This window comes from Anomaloglossus baeobatrachus, chromosome 6, assembly GCF_048569485.1.
Source record: "Anomaloglossus baeobatrachus isolate aAnoBae1 chromosome 6, aAnoBae1.hap1, whole genome shotgun sequence".
Taxonomy (NCBI): Eukaryota; Metazoa; Chordata; class Amphibia; order Anura; family Aromobatidae; genus Anomaloglossus; species Anomaloglossus baeobatrachus.
In genome coordinates, this window is record NC_134358.1 from 120434018 (window position 1) to 120449255 (window position 15238).

Sequence of the window (15238 nt, forward strand, 5' to 3'; positions counted from 1 at the left end):
CAAGACACCACCAAAAGAGAGTATAAAGACAGAAGACCCCCCAAATCATACTCACCAGATGCGAAATGGGAGGACCTACAGTGGAACGCACACTCACACATCAAACACACATCAAACACACATCACACACACACATCAGATCACACAGACACACTCACCACATCCAGCAATACCGATTGCTTCCTGCCAACAGAGGATCCTGGGACGCAGGACCTGTGGTGGAATGCATCGATGTGTTCCACCGCAGGTCCTCTATGCGTTACTCTACAGGTCCTTGCACTTCACTGCACTGCATCTCAGGATCATCTGGAGGCTGGACGCAATTGGCAAATTGGCATCGTCGGGGGAGCCTAGCGATTGTGTGTGCAATCTGATGCGTGTATGTGGAAGAGTGTGTGTGTGTGCATGATCTGATGTATGTGAGCGTGTTAGCCAGAAGCAGGGGAGGACCGCAGAAGATTGCAGGAGGACCTGGAAGCAATGCAGACACCTGGGGTCTGGTAAGTATGATTTTCCTGGGAAGGGGATTTGCATTTTTTGGGGGGTAAACTTTCCTCCAATCGTGTTTACCTGAGAATAAGCCCTACTCCAAAAATAAGCTGTATATTTTATATATATATATATATAATATATATATTATATATATATATATATATATATATATATATATATATATATATATATATACACACACACATACATACATACATACATACATACACTAGAAGGTGGCCCGATTCTAACGCATTGGGTATTCTAGAATTTATTGTGTAGTTGTGTCGCCCCCGTGTCGGCAGCCTGCGCTGCTCGGGTCCGGGCCTTCCGGTGGGAGGCTCGAGGGTCTCTGGACCCGGGGGATCCCACAGACAGTCTGAATGAATAGGGTTGGGGGGTGGTGGATGTAGGACGTATATGTATGGGCTGGGCCGTACTAGGTTCGTGACTCCACCCACGGTATGTAGTGAGTTTGGACACCACCGCTGCAGTTACGGGGCACCCGGGGGAGATGTTGTGCAGCAAGTTATTAACCCCTCCGTGACCAGGGATCGTGGCCCCGGGACCCGTTGGGGGTTTGTTGGTGCAGGGAGATGGGCGACCGCAGGGTGCTGGTGTATTCACTATTGAAGGAAACACATGAGTCTCTGGTAAACCAAGGTGATGGTGGTCTCTGTCTTTCTCCTGCACTTTTTAGAACGGTGGACTGCCTGTGCTTGCAACTTCAGGGGTCCGCTCCTGGCTGGTTGTAGCCTAAGGAGCCCTTGCCCGCAGACGCTGGTCTGTGGGATCTCTGAGTCTTGTCGGTGGCCTTTTATCCCCCTTAGTGGGCTGTTGCCTTCTAATAGGGACTTTGGGTGGGACAGGACCTCTAGTCCTGGCCTCAATCGGTTAATTAGCTGGTTCCAGACGCTTCTGGTCCCGGCTTCAGGGTCCAAGTACTCCCCTGTGTGCTCCGGTTTCCGAGTCGGTTCCCGGGTCGGTACCAGCGGGCTACAACCCTGTCCCGGTCCACCTCAGTTCCACCGAGCCGTCTTCCCGGCTCCTGCAGACGGAGACCGCCGTCTGCCTCCTAGCCAGTGGCACCAGGGCTCCTACCCTGGCGCCGTTCAATTTGGGGTATTCGCCTCTGCTGGAGCTGCACACAGCTCCAGCCCACACTCCTCTCCAACTTGAACTCTCAGACTACTCTGTTTACTTCCTCACCCCGGGCTGTCTAGACTCCTTGATGGGCGTCTTCCAACCGCCTGGTTCCGCCCCCTGATGTGTCTATCTAGCCCTGAGGGGAGTGACTAAGGTTTTGAAAAGGTTGGCTGATGTTGCCTATGAGGGAACGGTGTAGTGCAGGGGCCTATTTGTGACTACCTGGCCTGGCCAGGGCGTCACATAGTTAATGTATGATTTTTGTTATATGTTTAGATGTTGTTGTGTGTAGTTGCCAAGTGTTTGTGTAGGGCGCTATAAATGTTCTGGGTGTTGTCTGGGTGTGGGGATGTGTGAGAGCGGTGTTGTTTGTGTGTTGCGTTGTTTGTGGAGCGCTGTGTGTCTGCAACATTGGGTGTGTGTGTGTATGTGTGGGGTGCGCGTGTGTGTTTGGAGGGAGGTATGTTTTGTGCAGTGTGTGTGTGTGTTGCGCGGTGTGTGCGTATGTTTGTGTGTGCCGCGGTGTTTGTGTGTTGGGTGTTGTGTATGTGCGGCGTTGTCTGTGTGTGTGTGTGTATGTGTGTCTGTGTAGGGTGATGTTTGTGGTTCCCAGTATGTTTGGTGTGTTGTGCGGTGCGTGTGTAGCGGTGTGTGAGGTGTGCACCCCCATCGTGCTCCATCCCCCATGCTGCGCACCCTCCATTGTGCTCCATCCCCCATGCTGCGCACCTTCCATCGTGCTCTATCCCCCATGCTGCACACCCCATCATGCTCCATCCCCCATTCTGCACACCCCCATCGTGCTCCATCCTCCATGCTGCGCACCCCCATCGTGCTTCATCCCCCCATGCTGCGCAACCCCCATCGTGCTTCATTCCCCCTGCTGCGCTCCCCCCATCGTGCTTCATCCCCCCATGCTGCGCACCCCCCATCGTGCTCCATCCCCCATGCTGCGCACCCCTCAGAGAGGAGTATAATAGGAGGAGTAGTCCTGGGGAAAGAGGAGTATAATAGGAGTAGTAGTCCTGGGGGAAGAGAAGTATCATAGGAGGAGTATTCCTGGGGGGAGAGGAGTATAATAGGAGGAGTAGTCCTGGAGGTGAGGAGTATAATAGGAGGAGTAGTCCTGAAGGTGAGGAGTATAATAGGAGGAGTAGTCCTGGGGGGAGAGGAGTATAATAGGAGTAGTGGTCCTGGGAAGAGAGGAGTATAATAGGAGGAGTAGTCCTGGTGAGAGAGGAGTATAATAGGAGGAGTAGTCCTGGGGTGAGAGGAGTATAATAGGAGGAGTAGTCCTGGGGGGAGAGGAGTATAATAGGAGGAGTAGTCCTGGGGGGAGAAGAGGATAATAGGAGTAGTAGTCCTGGGGGGAGAGGAGTATAATAGGAGGAGTGAGTAGTCCTGGGGTGGGGGGAGAGGAGTCTAATAGGAGGAATAGTCCTGGGGGGAGAAGAGTCTAATAGGAGGAGTAGTCCTGGGGGGAGAGGAGTCTAATAGGAGGAGTAGTCCTGGGGGGGAGGTGTCTAATACATGGAGTAGTCCTGGGGGGAGGTGTCTAATAGGTGGAGTAGTCCTGGGGGGGAGGTGTCTAATAGGTGGAGCAGTCCTGGGTGGGAGGTGTCTTATAGGTGGAGTAGTCCTGGGGGAGGTGTATAGCTGCCCAATGTGTGCGGGGGGGAGGTGTATAGGTGCCCAACGTGTGCGGGGGGCGGGGCCGAGTGGCCAACGTGTGCAGGGGGCGGGGCCGAGCGGGCAACATGTGTGGGGGGCGGGGCCGAACCAAGCAGCCAATGCATGCGAGGGGCGGGGCCGGGCCAAGCCGAGCGGCCAATGCATGCGGGGGGCGTGGCCGAGCCGAGCGGCCAATGCGACGGTTGTCACTGTAATGATGTCATTTTGGAGCAAGACAGACAGACAGAATAAGGCAAATATATATATATATATATATATCTCACACACACACACACACACACACACACACACACACACACACACACACACACAGCTTATATTGTGAACACTTACAGATGTCTCAGTGCTGATGTAGAAATTTTGGATCCATTTGAGTTTGTTCGGACTCTCCGACTTGCCAAATAATAGCTGTGTACCAATTCTTCTGCTTTGGCGTCAAATGTCACATCTAAATTTTTTGCATATGCAATAAGCTACAAGGTAAAGAAAAGTGAGTTACATTCTGGAAACGTTCTGGAGGTGTTTTTCTGTACACTTTTAGGCATAGCAGTAATGAAACACATTCTGTTTTAAACTAAAGGCTCTTATCCCTCTCCCTGTTCTTATATTCCACTCCATCCGATTGTACCACTACTCAGTGTGATCTCAGTAACATCTCAACACTGTTGTAACTCCTGGGTGCTTCCCCTCCCTTCTGGGATCAGAGATTAGGAGGCCTGGCTTGATTTAAGCTTCTTATGCAAGCCAGCCCCTGACCAAGGTTTATCACAGGCTGGGTGTGGATTTGTTTTCCACCTCACTATTCCTGCTCTGTCTTACTACAATGCTTATACATTATATAAGAAATGTGATGGCGCACAGAACAAGCCATGAACTGACACTGCTCGTTCTGCTCTGCATGTTTGCACCCCCATAGCTTGTATATAACAAGAAGAGAGTCTTGGGAGTATAGCACAGGGAATAGAGGGGTGCAAGTATTGGGAAAAGACAAACTTCTTCAGGGGAAATGGCCATTTCAACTAAAAACATCAAATAAAATGCAATTGAGGACAGTAGGAATCACTCAGAAAATTACCAGATTGGCTATCCAGCTTCCATTTACAAATCTATTTAGACAAAGCGATAACAGTGTCATTTAGAAAACCATCACAGGAGCTCATAACACAAAGCTCCAGGTATTCACAAATCTAATCTTTCTTTGGGCAGAACAAAACATTCTCACCCTATTGGCTGTCGACTTAAAAGGAGATTTCCTCAATTGCACCTAGCTGGACTCAGGAGAATGGTCCTTAAATCAGGACTGCAACCTGGTCGACAAATAAGGGAACCCAGGAGCAAATCTTTTCTATCCAAGAAAGACAAAAAAAATCTCTAAAACTTAAAGGGGTTATCCGGCTTATTTTCCTTTTTTTTGTCATTTCACTATTGGGCTAAATAGGAGCAGGTAAGTGGATAGCGACCACCTACCTGCCCTGCTGTCAGCCCCTCTCCCCAGCTCAGAGTGGTCATGTGACCACTCCTGCTGTGATTTTGCTGCTTCCTGTGATGATGTGACAGGGGCAGGACGTTGTTGACGGGCAACACAGCCGACTTCATGTTGCCGCCCTGCTGGGAGGGTACAGTGCGTGGAGTCCCCACCCCCTTCCCTGCACCCTCCCACACATTACATAGTGCGATGGTCTGAAAGATGCTGTTGGTATGCTGCATGCGTGCAGCCCCCAATTGCTGCTTGCGACGTGCAGACCCATGGCCCCCTTGCTGATCGCCGCTTGTGCTGGGGCTGTGCAGTCAGCACTTTATATCAGAGGACAGATTTCCTGACACTGCTCAGATGGGAGCTCTGTATACAGCTACTGCAATGATCAGCTGCTGGCCAATCAGAGGTCAGCAGCTGATCACTGGAGAAGCTGTATAGAGAGCTCTTCCCTGCGCAGCGCCCGGAAAGCTGTCCTCTGAAATAAAGCTCTGTCAGCTGTGGCCCCTGATGCTGCTTGCGGCATGCAGGCCCGTGGCCCCTTGCTGATCGCTGCCTGTGCTGGGGGCCGTGCAGTCAGCACTTTATATCAGAGGACAGATTCCCCGGCGCTGCTCAGATGCACGCTCTCAAGACAGCTACTACAATGATCAGTTGCCGGCCAATCAGAGCTGAGCAGCTGATCAATGGAAAAGCTGCATACAGAGCTTGTCCTTGCGAAGTGCCCAGGAATCTGTCCTCTGATATAAAGCTCTGTCAGCAGCAGCTCCTGCACCGGCAGCATTTAAGAAGCAGGAAACAGGCCACCGAGGGAATGATGACAGGTGAGATGAATTTGTGTTTGTTTTTTTTTTGCGTGTGTGAAGAATGGCACAATAGGGGACAATTCTACAGCATGGAGCATTAGTACAATAAGAGGACCAGGAAAGGGGACATTACTACAGGATGAGCAGAAGGATGGGGCACAATATTATAGGATGGGCACATTTATTACATTATATGTATCCATATTGTCCTCTGCTAGAGGTCTGTGCTGGGCAGACTACTGACAGCCAATGAGTGTACAGAGGACGGGGATGGACAGTAAGCTGGGCGGTGCCAGCTCTGACTATGAGGTTTGGCAACCAAGGACAAGAAAAAGTCAAGTTTGGTTGAACTGCATGTAAATAAAGTGTGTGCAGAGAATAAAGTGATAATTCAACAGGAACAAAATTTAGAAAACAAAAAAAAAATAATGTAGGGATGTTTTATATGACAATACAGCACAGATTAGCTTACAAAGTTTTTGGAGTTTATGTCGGACAACTTCTTTAAAGACAACCCAATGCAGTGGCTGTCTTAGGCTAAGGATACACGGGCATTTAGCATTCGATGCGAAAGCATCGGATGCGTTATGCTAATGACCCCCAGCTCCCGCTCTGCTGCAAGCATGCTCCGAGTCTCATACTGTGATGCGATCCTGCAATTGGAGCACAGCTGCGGAGGAGAGGGAGGGACTAATCTCCCTATGTCCTCCATTATCAGCTGATGTGTATATCGCGCTGCACTTCAGTGTGATGCAAGTGGAGTGCGATGTTTCTCTCGCACCCATAGACTTGTATGGGTGCGAATGAAAACTAATCAGATTCCATCCACAGCATGCTATGATTGTTTTCTCGGTCCGATTAGTGCTGAGAAAATAATCGCTCTTGGGAGTAACTCCATAGAGTAACATTGGTCCGAGTGGAAGGTGATTTTTTTTCTTAATCACACTCCATTCGCTCTGTTTTACTCGCAGTGTGTCCTTAGCCTTAGCCCTTAGATGAAAGGTGGAAGTTCAATCTAGTTTACGTTTTTCTCCCAATACATTTAATCACAAAACTCTTCAGAATATGCTGGTGCAAAATAATCTTTTGTACCACATCGGCGAAAGAGGGGTTAGTTTTAGTTCTAAAAAAACAGCAGTCAGCGCTCCTGTGTTTTTTTTTTTTTCCCAGAGAATAGATCTTCTCTTATAGAGTTCAATATCTTATCCCAGACTACAAAATCTTTCTGGCTGCCTGGCTTCTGAAAAGTCAGTACTAGAGAATAAAGGTTTGTCTGCTAAAGTTATTGAAACTCTATTGTCAAGTCACAAAGAAGGGACATTAGCCATTTATCATATATCATAATATATGTACATTTTCAGCTTGGTATGGACCTTCTAAGTAAAAACTAACCTGCCATAATGTAACCAAAATATTAGACTTGCTCCATGCTGGATTTGACAGAGCTGTTTACAAGTTTTAGAAAAGTACAAGTTTCGGCCTTTAGCTCAATTTTTCATACCCTGTTGATAAACCATCGTTGGATTCAAATATTCTTTAAGACCACAGCTAAATTGAAGCCGAAAATTAGATTTCTTACTCATTGAATTTGAACCTGGTTCTTTCAGGGCTTACCAAAGTCTCTTTGAACAAATTGACCAAAATTTTATCAGATTCCCTACACTTAAAGGAGTGACCACCATATCGGCTCTAAGAGTGAGGAAATCCAGTCTCTATCTATCTGGGAACCGTACCTGATGATCTCTGATGATTGGATTACTTTGGGCAGGAAAGATGGATTTAATTTCAAAGTGGTAGCAGACTTTAATATGTTTCAGGATATTATTTTGCCTTAAAAAAAGGCAAAAAGGCAAATCAACTGTCTACCATAAAATCTTCCAAAATCACAAACGAAAACTGTTCATATGGACATCACCGAATGGGGCCTAAAGGAATAAGATTGGCTAAATATGTGTCCTCCAAAGATGGTCGTCAATCTTTACTGCGAAAACAAAGCCAGCAGTTGAATGTGCAACTGATTGACAGCAAAGATTAGTTTCCAACTTTGATTTGACCAACATGCCTGACGTTTTTTGGAATGGTTTGCATAACCAATTTTTTCACTGGGCACGGATGGTGAAAGTCTGAGGAATTATGGACCCACATAAAGAATAATATTACAGAAGAAGCTAGAAAGGCAATAAACAAGAGGCGAGCTGCCGGTGGAATATGCGGGATTTAGAAAAGGTAGAGGAACAAGAGATGTAATTGCTAACGTTTTATGGATAATGAAAAAGGCCAAAGAATATAACAAGGAGGTCAATTGTTGTTTCATCGATTACAACAAAGCCTTTGATTGTGTACTTCACTACAAACTTTAAAATACTATGAAGGAAATGGGTGTGCTGAACCATCTGATTAGCCTCATCAGGAACTTTTACATTAACCAAGAAGCAACAATCCAAACAGAACACAGTGACACAGCATGGTTCAAAGTAGAGCGAGGTGTCAGACAAGGCTGCATCCTGTCACCATTTCTCTTCAATTTATATGCAGAAGCTATTTTCAGAAAGGCTGGACTTGCCGGAAAAAAAGGAGGAATCAAAATTGCTGAATGTATAATCAAGAATCTTAAATATGCAGACGATAAAACATTGGCACGATACAACATTGATAGCAACAAGCACAGATGGAATGAAGGGCTTATTACAGAGTGTCAAGATGGAAAGCTCAAACATGGGACTCCCACTCAATACAAAGAAGACAAAGCTATTGAGAAAATTAAGATTGTTCGTGCCTAACTGGAAGTTGTAAAGGACTTAAGGACTTCAATCTACTCGGATCAATGATTACTCAAGATGCAGCGACGACACCAGGCATCAATAGGAGAACAGCTATGAGCAAATCAACAATTAAGTCACTAGACAAGGTCTTCAGATCAAGGAACATTTCACTTAAATTTACAAGGCTCGTAGATAGTCTGGGTTTTTCTGTGGTAAAATATGAATATGAAACCTGGACGATAAAGGAACAAGACAGAGGAAGAATCAATGCCTTTGAAATGTGGTGCTGGAGATGGATATTATCAGCATGGATGGCAAGTCAAACAAACAAATCAATTTTGGAACAAATCAAGCCAGACATGTCACTTGAAGAAAGTATCACCAAGCTACGACTTGACTACTTTGGACACATCATACGAAAAGAGTAATCACTGGAGAAGGACATCTTGGTCAGAAGAATATAAGGAACAAGGCGACGACAAAGACCAGTATTCAGAATTTAACTTTTGTCAGACGATTGTGACGCCCTGGCCTATCAGGTCGTCACAGGGTATTGTGCAATCTGCCCTTCTGCATAGTATCCGCATCCTCCTTGCTTACGGATCCCTGTCTGTTGGTGTTGCTAAGAGCCAAGCCAGCCAAAATCCTAGGAACACTTTGCACCACACCCACCTGACATGCCATTGGGGGGCCTGAAGGGAATAGGGCCACCCACTTGGGTGTTGGTAGGGGAAAGTGAGAAGTGTAAAAAAGAGAGTGAAGAGTGTGAGGAGAGGAGAGAGGAGGTCAGGAGCTGGGCTCCTTGTAGAATCCTAGCTGGCAGACGTTGGTCTGGGCCTGGTAGGAGCTGGAACCCCGGTCGCAGGGGATCGTGTCAAGGGGCACGGATCTGCCGAGGAGGGCAGCCGGCGGCTTTGAGCCATCTCCGGGCAGGGACCAGGGAATAGGGTCACCAACCTGGGGGTTGGTAGGGGAAAGTAAGAAGTGTAAAAAAGAGAGTGAAGAGTGTGAGGAGAGGAGAGAGGAGGTCTGGAGCTGGGATCCTTGTAGAATCCTAGGTGGCAGACGTTGGTCTGGGCCTGGTAGGAGCTGGAACCCCGGTCGCAGGGGATCGTGTCAAGGGGCATGGATCTGCCGAGGAGGGCAGCCGGCGGCCTTGAGCCATCTCCGGACAGGGGCCAGGGCAAGACGGGGTACGTGGACCCTAGGCCGGGAAGTAGCTTCAATTTACCCGACGGGGGTGAAGTCTTCAGGATTCATCCCTCACCCGCTCCAAAATCAGGGTACTAGCGCACCGATGGGATAGGACTTTCCCAAATACAGTCCAGAAAATCCCGAGCGTGAACCCTGAGAGCAAGGTCACTCCGTTAGCCATACAGGTGAGCGAGACCCGAATAGTTCCACACTACAGGGTCCAAATAGTGAAGAAGGTGCCACGGAAAAGGTCACAGGCTAACAAGCAACACCAAGGGGCATGGATCCACGCGTACTCCCTCCCTGCTGCAGAGGTGTTGAGAATTCTGGTTTACAAGCTGTCGGTGTCAGCATTCTTGGACTGAGTGAGTACGCAGAAACCCATTCCTCCCCAACGGTACCCCTTCACCACCCTCACCGGGATCCCGGGGCAAAAACCCCCTACCCACGGAGGGGTTAAACATCTTGCTGTCTTACCACCGCGCGTTCCCAACAGCAGCGGTGGTACCCTACCTTACCACGCACCATGGGTGGCGTCACAATCTTCTAACCCCCTGTACATACTCCCCCCTTTAATAGAGTGGCCGCGCGACCCCCGGGTCCGGAGACCGCTCGAGCCACCGCGACTCCGCATCCGAGCAGTGGCTCGGCTGCTGGCACGGGGGCGGCACACCTCCATCCCTCCCTAAAAACTTGCTTGTTTTGGTATTTTCCCCTTTTGTTTTTATTATGCTTCCTAAAGGGGTTAGTCCCAGTTAGTTGCAGTCTGTTATAAAATAACAAACTACGCTGTATTTGCCTTCCCTGGCATGGTAGAGCTGGATAGGTTTTCAAAGATTTTCAAAAGTCGAAGCAAAACAATACATTGTTTTGCCACAAAAAAATGCAATGTGTAAAGGAAGCCTAAATCCTCTTTTAATAGTGAGACTTGAATACCATTGCATGACATCACTACTAGAATTATTATCATAAAATTTTATTATGACAGCAACCTCTTCATAATCTTGGGTAGTAAACTGCTGGGCTGCTCGGCAGAGAGATGCTCCAGGGTTTATAGCTCTCCTCAGACTATGCTGTACAAGAGAAACATCTGTATATGTGTGAGATATCGGACTGCAGTATATTAATGTTCCGAATGCATCAACCAGATGTGACGGTATAACACTCAAATCCTGTTAAAAGATATAAAAGACATCAACATTAGGAAACAATAAATAAACTCATAAAAAAAAATCAGCAAAAAATCCTGCATGACCTGTAATGTATCAACCAGGAAATACATTGCATAGTGCAAAGACAATAAAATATTGACCCCCAATCTGTATCCATCCAACTGCTACAAAACTGGACGCTGACCCAAGTTGGCACCACATAATACAGCATAGCTTCACTGTTCAAACTCTTTAAGCAAGACCTGTCACCAGATCAAATTTGGCAAGTTGCTTTTATTTGCTGCTGCTGTTCCTGAGTAATATGTTTTTTTTTCCCTAAATGTGCCATACGATTCCAGTAATATGAACTATTGTCCTCAGACATTGGCACAGCTTTCCCCTGGGGATCACTGGACCGGGAACCCCGGACTATTGATTTCTATTTTCCCTGATGAACCCCGGTATTTTTGCAGCTGGCGAGAAACGCGTCGGGAACCCTATTGGACTATTCGCTTCACTACACTCATGAATACGACCTTTAAGATAAGTACCCAGAAGTTTATTCTGGTGTTAGGTGTATTACACTGATCAGGGTCTTTATAGGGTTGCTCTAAGGTTTCCCGACGGTGAATGGGGGTGCCAAAAACAGTTAAGGCATCATACCCTCCATTGATAGATAGGGACTTCTGGGACCTATTAGGCTATGGGTATGTGCGCACGGTGCATTTTTTGCTGCATTTTTGTGCGTTTTTGGGTGCGTTTTTGGTCTTAAAACTGCATGACTTTGCTTCCTCAGCAAAGTCTATGAGTTTTCATTTTTGCTGTCCGCACTATGCTTTTTTTTAGCTGCGTTTTTGAGGTAAAAAAAAAAAAAAGCAACATGTCAATTCTTTTCTGCGTTTTTCTGCATTTTTCCACCCATGCAATGCATTGGAAAACGCAGTGAACAAAAACGCAGCAAAACGCAGCCAAAAAGGCACAAAAACGTGGTAAAAATGCATGCGTTTTTACCGCTGTGTTTTTGCCGCAGGTGCGTTTTTGGGCGCCAAAAAAGCACAAAAACGCTGCATCTTTGTGGTCACAAAAAAGTACACGTCCGCATATAGCCTTAAGGCCGCTTTACACACTACGACATCGCTCAAGCAATCTCGTTGCGGTCACGGTATTTGTGATGCACATCCGGCCGCTTTAGCGATGTCGTTGCGTGTGACACCTATGAGCGATTTTGAATCGTCGCAAAAACGTTCAAAATCGCTAATCGGTGACATGCCCCCCTATTCCCAATTATCGTTGCTGCTGCGTGTACGATGAAGTTCGTCGTTCCTGCGGCAGCACACATCGCTGTGTGTGACACCGCAGGAACGAGGAACCTCACCTTACCTGCGGCCGCCGGCAATTTGGAAAGAAAGAGGTGGGTGGGATGTTACGGGCGATTTGCCCGTGTCGCACAACCGATGGGGGTGGATACGCACGCTAGTGATATCGGTAACGATATCGCAGCGTGTAAAGCGGCCTTTAGGGTCAGCTGTGGAGGTTACTATTAGGATGCTGTTGGTATATTTACTGGCTTAGGGTATGTGCACACGTTGCTTTTTTTTCCGCGCGGAAAAAAACGCACCCTATGGCAGAGGGGAGAATTGTAAACAATGCTTTTTGAGAAACAACGCATCGAAAACGCATGCGTTTTTCATGCGTTTTTCATGCGTTTTTTTAGGTGCGTTTTTTAAGACTTGTCAGTGTTAATAAAGTTGGTTGAACACAGACCTTTGGGAAAAAAAACCTGTGATGTCATTTCCTTCTCCACATTCTGTTTGGATAAATGGGAGGGCTTGGAATGGAAGGAGCACCATTTGAATTTTGGAAAAGTTGAAATAAACTTCGCGCACCAAGCCCCTTAGGTACCTATACGTCAGAAAACCCCCACAAGTGACCCCATTTTGGAATCTGCACCCATCAAGGATTTTATTCAGGAGTATATTAAGCATTTTGAATCCACAGCTACTTCACCCAAAATGTTGCTGTAGCAACAATATTCTCACTTTTAGGCCCGTTTCACACGTCAGTGAAAAACACTGACGTTTTTCACTGGCGTGTAAAACACGCACATGTCCCTCCGTGTGCCGTGAATCACGGCACACATGGGTTGTCTAAGTGCAATCCGGGCTCCGTTCTCCGTGGCCCGTGATTGCACTTAGAGATTAACTCACCTGCACCCGCTCTCCATGGTGCTGATCGCTCCTGCGGTGCAGCATCCGGCCGGCGCTGACCCCCGCAGCAGCTGCTTCCGGGTCGGCTGTGTCGTGCATCATGAATATGCGCGACAATAATGAGCCGGCTCAGAAGCAGCAAGCTGCACGGGCTGCAGAGGACATCGCTGGACGCCGGGTGAGTTAAAATGATTTTTATTTTAAAAGCACGTTTTTTTCTGGCACGTGTTTCACGGATCACACCACTGCGTGGTCCGTGGAACATCAGTGATGCCAGAAAAAAATGGACATGTCTCCGTGCGGCAATCACGCACACGCGGGTATGCCGCACGGAGACACGTGCAGCGAAAAATCACTGACGTGTGAGCAGACCCATTCATTACAATGGGTCTGCGTATGTCAGTGATCCTGGTACGTTTAAAAAAAAGCACAAACGTACCAGAATCACTGACGGGTGAAAGGGACCTAAGGCTATGTGGCCATGATCCAGCGACACGGCGTCTAGTACACAGTGTCAGCCTTCCTGCAGCTGCCCATGCCCACGATTTGGGTTCAGGCTGCTGTGGAGCTCTATGCTACCTGCAGAGAACACTCTCGTCTCCGCAGCATAAATTGACATGCTGAGGCTCGGGAAGCCACGCTACCGGTCAGTTTATGCTGCGGAGAAAAGAAGCACAGTGGGCATGGGATCTCCAAAAATCCTTCCACTGTGCTTCTACTACACAACGCAGCGTTATGGACGCAGGGAAAACACTCAGCGCCCATAACGCTGCAAACCCTGATTGTGGACACACAGCCTAAAAAGCGCCAATGGATGAAGGGATGTCAAATATATAGAACGTCCCACCCCCGCCTGCATATTCTAAGCTGGCACCTTTAGTACCTTTCATGTGGCACTAAAGGGTGCCTAGCTTAGTATTTATCCAATAAAAAAAAAAATAAAAAAATGAAAAAAATGGCGTGGGGTCCCCCCTATTTTTGATAGCCAGTCAGGGTAAAGCAGACAGCTGTAGCCTGCAAACCACAGCTGGCAGCTTCATCTTGGCTGGTGATCAATTTGGAGGGCTCCCCAGGCTTTTTTTATTTATAAATAAAGAATAAAAAAAAAAATAACGTGGGGTCCCCCCAAATTAGATCACCAGCCAAGGTGAAGCTGACAGCTGGGGTCTGGTATTCTCAGGGTGGGAAGATCCATGGTTATTGGACTCTTCCCAGCCTAAAAATAGCAGGCCACAGCCGCCCCAGAAGTGGCGCATCCATTAGATGCGCCAATCCTGGCGCTTCGCCCCAACTCATCCCGCGCCCTGGTGCGTTGGCTAACGGGGTAATAAATGGGGTTGATACCAGATGTGTAATGTCACCTGGCATCAAGCCCAGCAATTAGTGATGTCACGGTGTCTATCAGACACCCGACATAACTAATTGACAGTAAACAAAAGCAAAAAAAGACAACAAAAAAATTTTTATTAGAAAAAACACTCCCCAAATCATTCCCTTGTTCTCCAATTTATTAAAAAAAATGGGTCCGCAGAAATCCATTTGGATGTCCCACGTCGGCTCTGGACCTTCTAGAATATGGGGGCACGCTCAGGGAACGTATCCCCCATTTTCTAGGAGGGCAGACCCTCCATTTGAGGAGAGTGGGTGCAAAAATCTGCACCCACTCTCCCCGGGTCACAGCTGCAGAGTGCCGAGCAGCCAGCACAGCTCACACTGAACACAGTGCTGGCTGTCAGCTGCTCGGCACATGTGACCGGCCGGCGTCTGCTGTGAAGGAGGAGGGAGCCGCGGGGGATCAGCGCTGCGACCGGACAGGTATGTATGACACCGGGGGGAATTGGGGTGAACGGGCAGGGCCTGGGTGCATTTTTCTGTCGCATGTTTCAAGGCACATGCGACAGATAACATAGGAGCAGGGCGGCCGGTGCGTTACTGTGCGCGCGGCCATGTTGGATTTTCGGGAGGGGGGGTCGGGGGTCGGGGCGGGCACTTTGGCGACACCGGGGGCTTTGCCAGGAAGTGAGGTCAACAGGAAACCTCTTGACCTCACTTCCAGGTAAATGCCTGCGTTCTGGCATGCCGACAAAGCCCGCGGACCGCAACAAAAAAGCAGGTCCATGCGGTGTAGCTGCGTTCTGACCCCACATCATTGATTTCAATGGGGGAGAGAATGCAGCCACAACGCACAAAAGAAGTGACATGCTGCTTTTCTTTCCGCACCGATTTATGGCATCCAAAACGCTGCGGAAAGAAACGCAGCGTGTGCACTGATTTTTCAGCTTTCCCATATACTTTGCTGGGAAAGCTGAACGCA

At 48.0% G+C, this 15238-nt stretch overlaps 1 protein-coding gene across 2 annotated transcripts in view; it reads right to left on the reverse strand.

The window, feature by feature from the left end:
• Positions 1-15238, reverse strand: part of MCMDC2 (minichromosome maintenance domain containing 2) — a 125504-nt gene that overhangs the window by 25531 nt on the left and 84735 nt on the right. For both annotated transcript variants that reach the window (XM_075353212.1, XM_075353211.1), the window contains exons 11-12: positions 10559-10738; positions 3664-3803 (exon numbers count right to left, since the gene is read on the reverse strand). In XM_075353212.1, coding sequence (XP_075209327.1) covers positions 3664-3803; positions 10559-10738 — 320 coding nt within the window. The remainder of the gene's footprint in view (positions 1-3663; positions 3804-10558; positions 10739-15238) is intronic.